The 14,397-nt window shown below is 43.7% G+C and overlaps 1 protein-coding gene across 5 annotated transcripts in view; it reads right to left on the bottom strand.

Moving 5' to 3' along the window:
- Nucleotides 1-14,397, bottom strand: part of ZNF521 (zinc finger protein 521) — a 277,394-nt gene that overhangs the window by 152,768 nt on the left and 110,229 nt on the right. For all 5 annotated transcript variants that reach the window (XM_059409385.1, XM_059409386.1, XM_059409382.1 and 2 more), the window contains one exon: nt 5,958-9,310. In XM_059409385.1, the coding sequence (XP_059265368.1) occupies nt 5,958-9,310 (3,353 nt within the window). The remainder of the gene's footprint in view (nt 1-5,957; nt 9,311-14,397) is intronic.

Consider the following 14,397-nt stretch of genomic DNA (forward strand, 5'->3'; position numbering starts at 1 on the left):
AACCTGGAGACCAGGTGGGACCAACTACAACTTCTCTGGGAAATCTGGCCGTGAAGTGGAGTAGGATAATAACAGTGGACTGACACATCATCGGTGACGAGGGAACGTTTTCAGACCAAATGTGGTAAGGAAGTGTGGATAGTGATACTGTAGGTAACACACTCTGAGCAAGAACACACATTTATCCAATACCTTCTAGGTTTCCGTCACTACGGCAGGTGGCTCCTGCCATACTACCATGAATGGAGAAAGGCTCTGGGTGAGCCACCAGCCGGACATAGCTCCACGACCCCAATCCACAGACGTATGTGCCTACTGTGGACCTGGCACTGTCAAACATGAGAGTGAGTAAATTCTTGCCCGAGGAATTCATAGGAAGACAAAGGTATAGAGGTAATTACAAAACAATGTGACAATTTTAACATATTTGTGACATCCTGTATACATGGAGCATTCAAGGGAAGGAGAAGTGTTTGTGGTGGGAAGTCATGGTCATGGGAGGACTTCTCGATCTCTAAACAGAGGGTAAGTTGGACAGCCTCATGGAAGGTGGAGAGCAATCAGGAGGAGGGAGATTGTTGGGTAGAAGAGACAGGGCAGTCTTAACGAGACACAGAGGCAGTGTGTCACCTGCAGGTTAATTAAAGTATTTTCAACTACGGAATAAGGTGAAAGGTAAGAAAAGGAAGAGAAAATTTATCAGGGGCCAGAACCTGAAGCGTCATTTTATTTCACAATAAAAGGATATTATACTATCCTACAAGGATGGAAGTACAGAGCACTTAAAATGTTTCGAATAGGGAGGGACATACTATTCAGATTTGTGTTTTAGATAGATTGTTCTGGCAGCTTTGTGGAGATGGATTTGAAAATGATAAGACTAAAGTCCAAGGGAGCAATTAGGAGGCTGCTTCAGTCGTTTAGTGAAAGATGATCAGAGATTGAGTTACAAATGTGGTAAGAGGATGGAGAGGAGGGGATTGATTTAAGAAATATATATGAGCTGAAACAGAGATCACTTGATGGCCAACTGGATGTGGAGAAAAGGGACACAAGAAAATCGGTGGCTCCACAAGTGAAACAGAAAATATGAGAAAAGAAGCAGGTTCAGAGAAAGGATGATGAGTTCAGTTTTGGTCCCACTGAGTTTCATGTGTATGGAAACACGTGAGTGACTATCTCCAGCAGGCAACTGTGGGTGTAGGTCTGAATATCAGTGCAAAGGTGTAAGTCACAGATACCCTTTTTAAAATCCGTTTCATCGAGAGGTAATTCACATATGAAAATTCACTAATTTTACACCTGGTGGGTATTAACAAATGCATACAGTCATGTAGCCACCGCCACAATCAAGATATGGAATATTTCCCTCAGTGCTCCCCCCCCCTCCCTGCCCCGAAAGTTCCCTCCTGCATTTGGGAGATATCATTTGGAGAGTCATCCATAAAATGTGGTAGCAGGAGCCATGGGAGTGGATGAGGCCACATGGAGGGGGTATGCAGAATGAGAGTAGCCACAGGGCACAAACTTGTAGGAGCAGACAGAGGAAGTAGGCTACACATCCCTCCATAAAGGCAACCAGGAGGGAAAAAGGATGCTTGGTAAAGAGGAAAGAGGCAATAACAAGAAGTGAGCAAACTAGGATAAGTTCTCTTTAAGGAAAAAACAAACAACCCCCCCCCCAAAAAAACAAAAACAGCATTGCATGGGTCAGTTATCAGCAGAGACCTTAAAGAAGTCAGCTGCCGTAAAGTGATGGAAACAGATGATCCCTTGCAGTGGGTGGAGGAAGGGAATGACCACAGAAAGTAAGACAGCAACACAGAGAGGATTTTATGAAAAGAATACGGGATGAGACGGCAGCCCGAGGAAAGTCCAGTGGATTTACAAAAAGAGAATCTTGAGTCTGGAGTTAGAAAGCCAGCTGCCCAGAGCTCCTTGCCTACCACTTCCTAGCTGTGTCACCTTAGATCTCAATTTATCTGGACCTGGTTTGCTGCCTGTAAAATAAGGCAGCTTAATCAGATGGTCTCCAGAGTCCCTTCTGGTTCTGATTCTGTGGCTCTGCATAGCCAGCAACACAGACACAGATGGAAACCCTTGCAAGAGCAATTTCAGCAGACTGGCGGGGATGGCGTGAGCTGAAATGTTTGAGTAAATGGCCCCTTGAAGAAACCCGGTGATCAGACGTCCTGGAGAAATGGAAGCAGAAGGACACATGCTTCTAATGTCATCGTAAGAAAACATATTAAGGTCCAAATGGGGCAGAACCTGACCAGGCTGGGCCAGTGTCAATGAACTCCAGAAGAAGAACTAACATTTATTCAACACACAGTAAATGTCAGTAACTCTGCAAGGTGTTTCGTGTATGGAAAAATCTGGATGGCCAGCATTCTTCTTGTGTCAGTTTATCTCTCCCGTTTACGGAATTGTTGTAGGTAACGGCCGTCCGGCATAAATGCATATCATCCACGATCTCTGAGAGCCAAAGGGAAATGAATAGGTTCCCCTAAATATTTCATTCAAAACAAAGACTCCATAGCAAATTTAGATTGATAATTGTAGGATTTGGACACAAAGAAAACGTCTTCACAAATTCAGGAAGCATTATGCAGAAGAATTCAGATCTTTTGTCTTCAATCCCAAATTTCTCTATTCCATGACAGCTACCTACTCTTATGCTTCCATAAGTGTTCCGTGCCTTGTCTTCCATCCATTTCTTGGATCGCATGCATTTATCCAGTACTTAGCCTTCCCTAGATTATATCTAAATCCCTTTTAACTAGGTAATCTAGTCTCGACCAAAAAACATTCTTTTCAGTCTTTGAAATACTCATTCCAGTGTCTACCAATACCCTTATATGATCACAAGTCAGAGCCCAGAAAAAAAATCTAATCTTGTTCTTGACAATATCTGTGTATCCGGGTTTTATTATGTCCCGTGGTCTCCTTTTCTCTTCTGAAGTCTCAATCCTCAGCAAGAAGAGATGAAAATACCACCTACAGCACTAAGCCCTTCATTCCTGCCTAGGACACTGAAGTCAGGAGACATACATGCCACACTTCTTTTTGTGATAAAATTTATTCCTGCACAGCACTCCTGTTTTTGAGCAAAGACTTACGTAATAACTTCTCTTTTACCTACATGGTAAAAAAAATTTACACAACACACAGGAGAAGTCACAGAAGCTTAACTTGACTAATAAAGAATGTAAGCAAATTAATTTTTATTATAGGTCTTTTTCTTGCTGATGCATTATTTGAGGCTCCTTTTTGTAAAATTCCACGTGTTTAGATTAATATTCTATGTCAAGTCCAAATGATATGGCCTACTATACATTTTTAAGTACAGAGGCTATCAGAAAGGAAGTGAGCACATGAAATTTTATGATCTAAATAGTGTAATGAAGAAAAAATAACAATGATGAAAATGTCAAACAAATTAGCACAGAGGAAAAATGCACAGCTGAATCCTAATATCTGGTCAGGTAAAAACATTGCTACACGCTCCTAATAATCAGGCTTAATAAGGAAGGCACCTTACCCTTCTGCTTAAAGAGTCCTTTTAAGCCTTGGTATGTAGGTGCTTACAAAATACTACTGTAAAAATTACAATTAGGGGTACCTGGACAGCTCAGTCAGTCTGACTCTTGATTTTGGCTCAGGTCATGATCTCTCAGGGTCGTGAGACAGAGCCCAGTGTCAGGCTCCTGGATTCAGCTCAGGGTCTGCTTGAGATTCTCTCTCTCTTCTCCTCCCCCTCCCAAATAAGTAAATGAAAAAATAAAATCTTAAAAAAAAGAATTACAATTAAGAAATACTTTTAAATATATCTTCTACATTATTCTATTTAACGGCAGGATATAGTTAAACTTAATCATGAAGATTTTAGGTATAATTAAAAACTTGACCACCCCTTAATGATAAGTTCTCTAAGCAAGTAACTCTAACCAAATTAACATGTAAAGATTATTCATATGTTCTCCTCCATTTAAAAAATAAATCTCAACTCAAGTGGTATAGTAATATATAGCAATTTAGGAACATCAGAAAACATAAACCAAGAAAAAACAGGCACAATGCCTTTCTATAATCTACTAAGAAACAAGAGACTGATTTTGCTTGATTTTAAACGAACACACCACCACAATCACACACACACACACACACACACACACGAATGCAGCCATTTCAAATCAATTTTATGCACCATTTAAATTAAACATGAATATACAAACTCCCCTCTATATGTTAGGCATAGCAAAATAAGAAAGGGGAGAGGAGTAATTTTCTGCATAAATGTTTTTCTAAAATTCTTGTTCACAAGCATTTTAAAAACAAGACATTTTGGGGACAAGTGGGTAAATTTGAATATGGACATCTTATAGATGACATTACAGATCTATTTTATTTCCTTTTTTATCTATTTGATTTCTTTAACTGATTTAGTTAATTGCCTTAATTAATAATATTATGATTAAATGAGAAAATGTCCTCCTTCTTAGGAAAACCACGATGTCTGAACTTACTTTCATGTAGTTCAGATTAATAAAAAGTTTGCGGGGGGGGGGGAATGTGACAAAATGTTCATATCTGGTAAATCTGCGATATGGATACTCAAACACACCTTCACAGTGTTACTCCCTTAGCTTTTCTATAGGTTTAAACATGTTTGAAAGAAAAAGTTGGAAAAAATAATTCCTCTCATCTGATTAGAACGACCAAAAGACACTACTTGATCCAACACATGAGCCAGGAGCCATTACCAAAACTATGCTCTTCCAACTGTCCTCATCAGTTTGAAAGGACTTCACTTATTTAAATGAGAGAAAGGTGCAGATTTACTTGGAAGGAGAGAAAGGAAAGCAGCTTCAAAGTTTGGGAGCTTGCCTGTCACACAGATGCCACATTTCAGGAGGAGAGGCTCTGTGTCAGTCTTCCCGGCTCTCCCCTACCAGCTGACTGATGGCTATCTGCAGGGACGTGCAGGGGGGCCTCCAAGAGGGTGTGAGTGCAGAAACAAGATAAGGAAAATGCAGTGACCCCAAACTGAAGGGAGGTGGATCTCCCTGGGGTTTTCATTTGGATGGATCTCCAGATAGGGGCAGGTAGGGAAGTGGAAAGAACTCTTAGAAACTAGGTGATAAAGCATAAAGAAATTATAATAAAATGAGCCATCCTCTGCTCAGCTTCAAGGACTGGTGACTTATAAAACTATTTCATTGTAAATGAACTTATTTTTCATACTCATTATGGCAAAGAAGGCATGAAACCACTCTTACACTAAGGGAAAAAAAAAAAAAACCACTTTCATTTTGAAACCCAAGCCCAGAGAGTGAAGACTCGGGGACATTTAAGGGGACTCCTTGAAAAGGAACATTGGGCACGTGGCGCTTGATAAATGTAGGGGCTTTTAAAAAACCCTGTTGTGTGAAAATATTTTGCTCACCACCCAGAAGACAAAGAGAAACAGTGAGTGTTGACAACATGGTATTATAAAGCCACCCCTACCCAATTTGTTTTCCACAAATATATATATATTCCTTTTAATTTACTCTAAGCCAGCATGTTGGCCCATAGCATCTTACTTTTATGTCATTATCTCTCTGCCATACACACAAGTCATAGCTGGGGATTTCAACTCGCGGTGAAGCTATGCTGAGATTCCAGATCTCAGTGGTGCTGGCATGAGTGCTGATCTCTTCAGTCATAGAGAAGACAACATCCTAGGGAGACTGGAATTAGTCCTATTTTGCACCATTCAAGCCAAAATGCTGCTTATCAAGAAGCAAGTAATTGCTGGCTAATGGCTATGGGGGTGGGGGTAGAACCCACTGCATTTCAATCTAAGCATCTCTCGGCACATGACAGTAAATAAGGCCGCGGAGAGTGGACACACCAAGTGGCAAGGGTTTCCTGAGGAGGTTAAAAGAGCAAACAGTAAAAAGGCAAGTTACCTCGTCCGACTGGGAGGGACTGATTCTGGGCATTGGCGATACTTGCGGAGTTTTCAACTGTGTGCTGTTGCTATCTGGCACGAGCTCTCGGTGGACCGTTTGGATGTGGTTCTGGAGTTCGCTTTCAGACTCAAACTTAACGTTGCAGCTAGAACAGCGAGTCTTCAGTCCCCCCGCCTTGCCTTTCCCCTCGATGGCAGCAAGATTCTCATTCTGGCCCAGGCCCGGCCTATTCGTGCCGGGAGGGATGTTGATGCCTGGGCTGCTGCTCTTACTGAGGTTCACGCAGCCGGCGCACAGACCATAGGGCAGGCCGTTGATGTCAAGTTTCACCAGATCCTGCTTGGAACGGAACTCTTTGAGGCAAGACGCACACTTGTACAGTTTTTGGACGTGCTGGCCACGCCCCGTGGCCTGGACGGCGGACCCATTCCCTGTCTTTTGCATGTGGAATGTCCCGTGGATTTTGAGTTCCAAGGTGGAGGTCACGGTCTGCATGCAGACCACGCAGCGAAATCCTGTGAGGGAATTCCGCAAGTCAGGGTGCATTTGGCAATGCTCTAAAAACTCCTCTTCGCTCTGGAGAGGCATCTTGCAAATGCGGCAGTTGCCCGTGTCGAGACTCTTACTGTGCGTGACTTTGTGCTCGGTCAGGGTTAAAAGGGAGGGAAACCGCTCTCCACAGATAGGGCACATGTAGTGTTTGACGGGGCCGAGGTGGGTCTGCATATGCTCGCGGAGGCCATTTTCGGAGAAGAAGGTTCGAGAGCACACATTACACTTATAATTCCCTTTGATGAGCTCGGCTTTCTTCTTCACAATGGCGCTCTCCCCGGGTCTGATGTTGTGGTCCCGGAGCTGGTGGTTCTGCAGCAGGGTCTCCATGGTGTAGGCCGCCCCACAGATGTCACAGCCGTACATCGGCTCCGACGTGTCCACGTCTTCCTCGCTGCCGTCGTGGCTGTTGTGGGACTCCTGGCTGTTGGTCAGCAGGGTCTGCAGCTCCACCTCCTCCTTCTGGACCTGCTCCGAAGCCCCGTTCGCCCCGCAGTTGGGAGTCTTGGTCTCAAACACGCAGTGCTTCTCCCGTAGGTGCTTCTCCAGCAGGATGATGGCGTGGAAGGCCTTGCTGCAGAACTTGCAGTTGTACTTCTTGCTATGAGTGGTGATGTGGCACTGGAGCTCCACCTCGGTGCCGAAAGACTCACCGCAGAAGATGCACTTGTGCACCTTGCCTTGATTTTCCAGGTGGTTGTGTTTCACGTGGAGTTGTAAGTCGGTCTCGTTCCGGAAGTCCCAGTTGCAAGACGTGCACCTGTAGACCTTCTTCTCATTGCTGTGCTTCACGGCCAGGTGGAGCTGAATGGAGACTTTCGAGTCGAAAACTTCTTGGCAGAGCGTGCACCGGAAGAAGACGAAGGTGTGCATGTCCAGCAGGTGTTTCTGAAGGTCGTCCACTGATGTGAACTGCTTGTCGCAGCTCTCGCAGATGTAGTAGGTGGAGGTGATCATGAAATGAATGGTGACGTGCTTCAGCAAGGACTCTTGGTTGGGGAATTCCTTGTTGCACTGAGGGCAGGTCAGTTTGGGGAGCACAGTGTCGAGATGAGTTTTTAGGTGAGTCTGAAAGCTGTCGAGGGACGTGTACTTAGCACCACACTGATTACAGATATACTCTCCCGCCGGACGCCCAGGGGCGCCGCCCACCGCCTGCATCATCTTAAGAGATGTCTGCTCTATGGCCACAGGTGATAAGGGGCTCAAGGCCCTGGATTTCTTGCCGTTGTGAATATAATTCAGGGCCAAGGGAATGTTTTTGTGATTCTCTTTGATATGCTTGTTCAGCTTAAGAACGCTGTTGAATATTGGCGAATTCGTACAGTAAGAACAAGAATAGACTTCTACGACCGGTTCCTTCGGAGTCCCGAGAACGGGAGACCCGAATCGGGAACCACTGAGGTCACAGTGGACCTGTCTTATGTGCTCTTCCAGGGAAGAGTCAGTGAGAAACCCCATGTAGCAATGGGGACAAAAGAACGCATTGCTATCCTTAGCGGCAGGGTTCGCAAATCCGTGAGAGCATCGGATATGTTCCTGAAGGGTGTTGAGGTCATTGACAACTTCAGAGCAGAAGTTGCACTGGTAGACGATGGCAGGCATAGCAGAAACAATCAGACCCGGGTCCTGAGCTTCATGCACTTGCTTGAGATGTTCGTTCAGGTTGTAGAGGGAGGGCAACACCTCCAAGCAATACTGACAGATGTGGGCCTGTTCGGGCTTGTCTAAATGCATCGTCTTCAGGTGAATCTGCAGAACGGCCAGACTCGAGAACAACTGCTTGTTGCAGTAAATACAGCTGTAGGTCACTTTCGCCTGTTTACTCGAGGGGACGGTCAGGTCGGGGGTCTGCTGGGCGGCCCGCTTCCTCCCCCGGCTCTTCGGGATGGGCGGGGCAGCCTCCACCATGGTCGAGCTGTCCACGGAGAGGTTGGAATCCGGAGTCGTGCTGGACACGGACGTGTAGCCCACCGTGACCAGAGAGGGGCTGTTGCTGTGGTTGCATGACTCGGCCTGCTGGTGGCTGTCCATGTGGCTGTACAGCTCCTCAACGGTGTGGAAGCTCTCCGAGCAGATGCTGCAGGAGTTCTTCTTCTCCCCGCCATGCACCTGCTCCATGTGGTTCATGAGCGGCGTCTCCTCCACAAAGAGCTCGTGGCAGTAGATGCACTGGAGGGCCGCCCGGTCCTCGTTCGGGGAGCACTCGGGGTGGCACTCCGCGATGTGCTTCTGGAGGTCTTCCGGGAAGTCGAAGCCTTCCTCGCACTGACTGCACTTCTGAGTGTCCTTCATTTTCCAGTCCTCCATCCTGGAGCCAGACTGGGAGCCGTCCTTGTTTCTCTCGTGAACCTGCATGTGTCCGTGCAAGGAGCTAGAGGACAGGAACCCACGGCGGCAAATGGCACATTTATATGGCTTGTTGGACGTGTGAGTCTTTAAGTGGATCTTCAAGTGATCACTGCGGGAGAATGCAGCGTCACATTCGCTGCAGTGGTACTTCTTGTCCCCCGTGTGGAGCTTGATATGGCGGTCTCGGCTCCGCTTGTGTTTGAACAGCCGACTGCAGTAGGTGCATTTGAAAGGCAGTTTGTCGCTGTGGCTCTGCTCATGGTGCTTTAGGTAGCTGAGGCGGCTAAAGGACTTGTCACAGAATTGGCATGGATACGGGAGTCCGGGGCCGCCTTCTTCCTCTCCAAAATCGCAACCTTCTCCGTGGCTAGGGGAAGTCTGGTCCTTGCTAGAAGGTGAGGAAGCCGGCCAAGAGCAGGTGGGATCATCTTCAACATCCACTCCATCTGCAAGGAGAAGCAAGGGAACATTTCATCTCACGGGCTGAGAACTCGAGAGCGAGTTTACCTACCATTCTCGACAAGTCCATTAACGGTCGGACCATGTAGAACCTTCTGGTGGAGGGGAGGGAACCAAAAAAAAAAAAAAAAAAAAAACCCGGAGGACAAAATATTTGAGAGGAACACTTTCAAATCTGAGCCCAAAGCTTTTATTCTACATTTACTTTTTACTGGCTTATAAAATGTAAGAAGATATTAAATAGTTCTATGTCTAAATTACCACTTTTATTACTTTTTATCATTTTTCCTTAGAAGCAAGGTATATATTACGCATCGACAATTTTATTAAAATGCAGATTTTAATATATTTAATGTTTCTTCTGTATTCATTCTAAAATGATTTGCATATTATTGGAGCATCTGAAGAACCAAATGAAAAGAGGAAATATTACAGGAATGATTTAAAATTAATGCAGTCAACCCAGATGTCTAATATTTAATAAAAAATTCCCTCTACATTTTGCTTGTTTTTCTATAAAAAGGCAATTCTGAGGACCAAAATCTTTTATGGGGTTCTTATTGATACAGACCTTATTGCTTTCAGCAAAAAAATATTAAAAAGTAAGCACATGGAGGAAGACAGAAAACACAATAATAATTACGTCTTGTGTAATGAAAGACAACCAGGATTTCTTCAATAACTGAAAGATTCGAATACCATAGGCCAGAAAATGGATTATTAAATGTTAGCAGCGTACCGCTAGATATTACATGTAGCTAGGATCAGCCAGGATCAAGAAAAAATGAGAGTTTCACAAGGGCCAGATTGTAATAGTGTATTTTGTTTGGAAAGTTCAAGAGGTGGCCCACCATTTCTTCCTTTTGCAAAAGCTTCAGCGGCATGAACTTCCTTAGCCAAACAGGACCTGCACTTTGAGGTGAGCAGAGACAAAGCGACTTGTGAAAAACTGGAAACAGGAAAAGTGATAAATGATTATGGTAAATGCTGAAAGATTTATGAGTAACAAAGAGAAGACAAACAAGACTGAAAGCCAGATATAACCTTAGCAAGTTATCCATAAAGTAACTCTACCTTATATTGGGTGTTTTTTAACTATGTTCTTGGCAAACATGCACTCCTATCCCTGTTGCTTTCTTAACATCCAAGTGGAAAATAAGACCTTCTCAAGTAGGTTATAAAACCTCTTTTTTGCTTTTCAAAACAATCTATCATTCAAGGCGAGAAGAAACTGTAAAAGCTTTTCACTCTCCAAAAGAGCAAGATTTTTCAGAAATGCAGATGAGTAAAGACCATCAAGTGAAGCTGGTGGACACAGTGATCCTATTAGGATAATAGGTTCAATTAGAATATTATTAGGATATTCTAATAAAAACCGATTAGAATGTGATCAAGTAAGTTTTTAAATTCTTCAAAGCTCAAGTTTACTAGCAAGCTATATTATTAACATAAAAGTAGAAACTGGCAAGCATTATGTAAACAAATTCCACGTCTGCTTTCTTTAAGGTAACAAGATTTTACTAGATTATCAGCCTCTTGCTTATCCACAGGAAACAGATGAGGATCATTCCTTTCCTGCATCTAGAAACTGATGACAACACCATCTCACTATCAATGCCAGATGGCAACCATCTAACTCTGAGAAAACAACCAAACACCATTCCTGGATCCCTGCCCACTGCAACAAAGCTTCGCAATACAAGTTGAAAATCGCATGATTTTACATCCTCATTTATAGGAGTCTGTAACCCAACGTGTTTCCAGCATAAAAAAGGATCTGATAGTCGTGGCTTTGACTTAAATTTAAAGGTGAGTGCGAAGGAAGAACCTAGACAGACAAGCTCAACTCACCATCAACCATCAGATAGAAAAATGATTTTTAAAATTTTAAAACAAAACAAAACAAAACAAAAAAAAACCCTCAATGGTGATTCTAGCTTCCCTTTTAAAAAACTATGAGGCACCTAACGACGGTGTCCCTAAAACAAACCAAAGTTTTAAAATATTTCCTTTAAGTGAAAAAATTGCTATTTATTAAATTTGTTCAGCATTCTAGGTCAAAAATCTAATATAGTTCAGATTTCTCTTTCAGGCTTATATCCTGTTGTTTCACTGAAAAATATTTTCAAACACATCATCTCATTGGTACAGTTGGGAAAACAGTGAATCAGAATTTATCCTGAATCTAGACTCAAAGAAAATAACTACTGACCCTAAAAATTTAGCAAGTGAACTTATTATTAAATTGCAGATTGTGTCCAGGCATGATATACTGTTACACAAATGTACAAAAAATTACAGAGCAACCGACCATTATAAATACTGTGCAATCCCTGATACCACTCTTAAATCAGGTTCTTGTCTGTGGCCATGCCTGACTCTACTTATTACATAACTGTTCTCTTAAGCTTGTAAATTTCAACATGTCAAGTGAGCTGAGGGTGAGGATCAAGTTTTTACTCAACCAGGCTTCAAGGGAGCTGGAAACCTTCTCTTCCCTCTCTCCGACCCCTATTATTTGGTCTTGGGGGAAAGGAAAGTGAAAATCACAGATGATGTGTCTTTGTAACCGAAAGACATGAAAAGAGAGTACAGGATTCGGAAGGCTTGGGCTGGGGGTTGGAACAGACGGAGCAGGGTCAAAAGTCTGAGCAGGGAACACTACTTTTAGAAAAATAAATAAAGGTTTCATGAAAGGCTGATTTCTATTTTAAAATCTAAATGGTAAAAAAAAAAAAAAAAAAAAAACCCTCATTTGCTAGTACTATAAATACGGATGTGTGCTCCCAGGGACACACAAGGCACTCAGTGACAAAACTCCCAGTGGGGTTGGTCCTGGCTCCAAGGGTATCGGTCTCCCAAGACTTCTGGTGGTGGTGGTGTGGCCAGTATTCTCTGAGGTCTGCCTAAGTCTAGAAAGCTGCCCGTCTCCAGGAACTTCAGCTTTCTGGCAGTCACCACGCAAACCGTGTTTAGATGGCTAATACAGATTTGAACAATTTCACGTTCTTTTTTTCACATGGGAGAAAACTACGGAGGATTCTTCCAGGGCTGGTTTCTGAATCAACTCAAACTCTCTTTTTCCCCTCAGCACTAAGTGCTACTTACAGGAATGTCTTTCTGCCGGTCCAATGGCAGGTTTTCTGCATTTCAATGTGAAGTACTTAACATGTCCATGTTACATTTTAATTTTTGGAATCAGTCACTTCACATTAGGTGACTCTCAGAACTGTAGCTCTTACAGCCGGGAGAGGGGGGAAAAAAAAAAAAGAAAGAAAGAAAAGAAAAGAAACAACTTTGCTGGAAACCAGCTCCCTGGCCTAAAAGTCTATTTAAAGATGCAAATGTGTGTGCATAGTTAGTGCAGATGTTTTTCTACAGCAACTGTACTTGCTGAGTTTCGCCATTTCCATAAAGCACATTAAAACAAGTGTGTGAACACTGAGAGATGAAAGTCTCCAACACTCCTGAGACTTTCAGTGGAAAGTAGAGCCGCCTGACTTTTCTCCAAGCAGACAGGAATGCCCATGATTCAGCAGCCTGAGTAAATAAAAGAGGTCCTTATTTCCTAATTTTGCTGGCTGGCCACACTGCAGCAGCCTCTGTGTTCCTGCCAAAGGGGATGCAGGACTGGAACTACACCCAGCCGCTGAAGGCCTGTCTTTGTTAGCCAGCCAGGCTTTCCCGACCATCTTCTGGCAACAAAATGACCATATCCTGCAAGGAAGACCTCCATCTCAGGCTTGATGGTTCTCCAGTCTGCCGAAAAGGACGAAACGACAGATTTCGCCGGGTCTGTATCGGAGGAGGACAGCTGGAAACTCAGTTAGCGGTGGAGCAACACCTGTTCGGTCATATTTACGGGGGAAAGCGCTCACGAACAAAACAGTGAAGTCAGACTAGGAGAAGGTGTTCCACAGAGCACAAAGTACCTTTGTGATATAAGCCACTGGCTCCCTGTGTGCCAGCCTGGGGAGGAGACGGCAAAGACTGGGTGTGATGTTATCCTGGCTACTGGGGATGAAAGGCGAGCGCACCCCCCAGAAGGGTGCATCGGTTGCCAATCAGGGACCCGACCCGCCGGCAGAGAAAGGCTAAGGGTCCTGGCCACTCTTTCTGGCTTTCAAGCCAAACTGATAAAAATAAAAATAATAATAGCAGCAATAAGATCAAAGTAGGAAGAGAGGATGTGCGGAAAAGTTTGGGATGATGCCAGTGTTTATTTTGCACCATTGAGCGCGTGTTGAGGGCAGGAAGCGTGCCTTTCAGAATGTTGACTCTCACAATATGGGCCGCCTGAAATTATTAAGGAGAAAGTAAAATATGGCGGAGGGAATCACTGTAGACGTTAAAGAAATTATCCAGAGCTCCAAAGTTATGGAAACTTTTGACATTTTTCGTTCTTCACATGGCTGGGCCCTTGAGAAGCTGGCTTACTGATATCCTTTTGCTACCTGAACTCATTCACTGCAACGGCAGGGTACTCTAAACTGCCCTTCGGGGACTCAGTATCGTGTGTGTGCAAGTGCCACACAGCAAGGTTCCTTAACAGGGACAGGATTTACATCTGTGGTTACTTTTTAAGTGAGGAAAAGTACAAATATGGACAGGTCTGCTGCCTCTGTTTTCAGGAGTGTGATGACTCAGAATGAGAAGAAAAGTCAAGAGTCTGGAGTTTTATTTCTAGCTTCATTACTGACTTAGAGAGTGACCTGGCCAAGTCATTTAATCTGGCCCTACCTAGGTACCTCACCTGCAAAATGAATATAATAATTCTTGCTCCTGCCCCTCTGGGGTGTTCCAGAGATGAGTGAATGTTTCTGGGGCACCTATCATCCCTGGAAGGAAAGCGGAATAAGTAAACAAAAGGATTTACATGTGTGGCATGCATTTATATTTCCATATGTAAGAGTGTTTAGTGTAAACATATTTTAACTTGTTCTTTCCTTTAATGAAACCACTGGAAGATTATCTTTCAGGATCAGCCCCATGGAAATCTACAGTGCCTTAAGCGTTGTACATTCCGTCATCAAGAAAATAAAACATAAATAGCTGGTGATATCTAAAAATTAAT

This window comes from Mustela nigripes, chromosome 8 (assembly GCF_022355385.1).
Source record: "Mustela nigripes isolate SB6536 chromosome 8, MUSNIG.SB6536, whole genome shotgun sequence".
NCBI classification, from domain to species: domain Eukaryota; kingdom Metazoa; phylum Chordata; class Mammalia; order Carnivora; family Mustelidae; genus Mustela; species Mustela nigripes.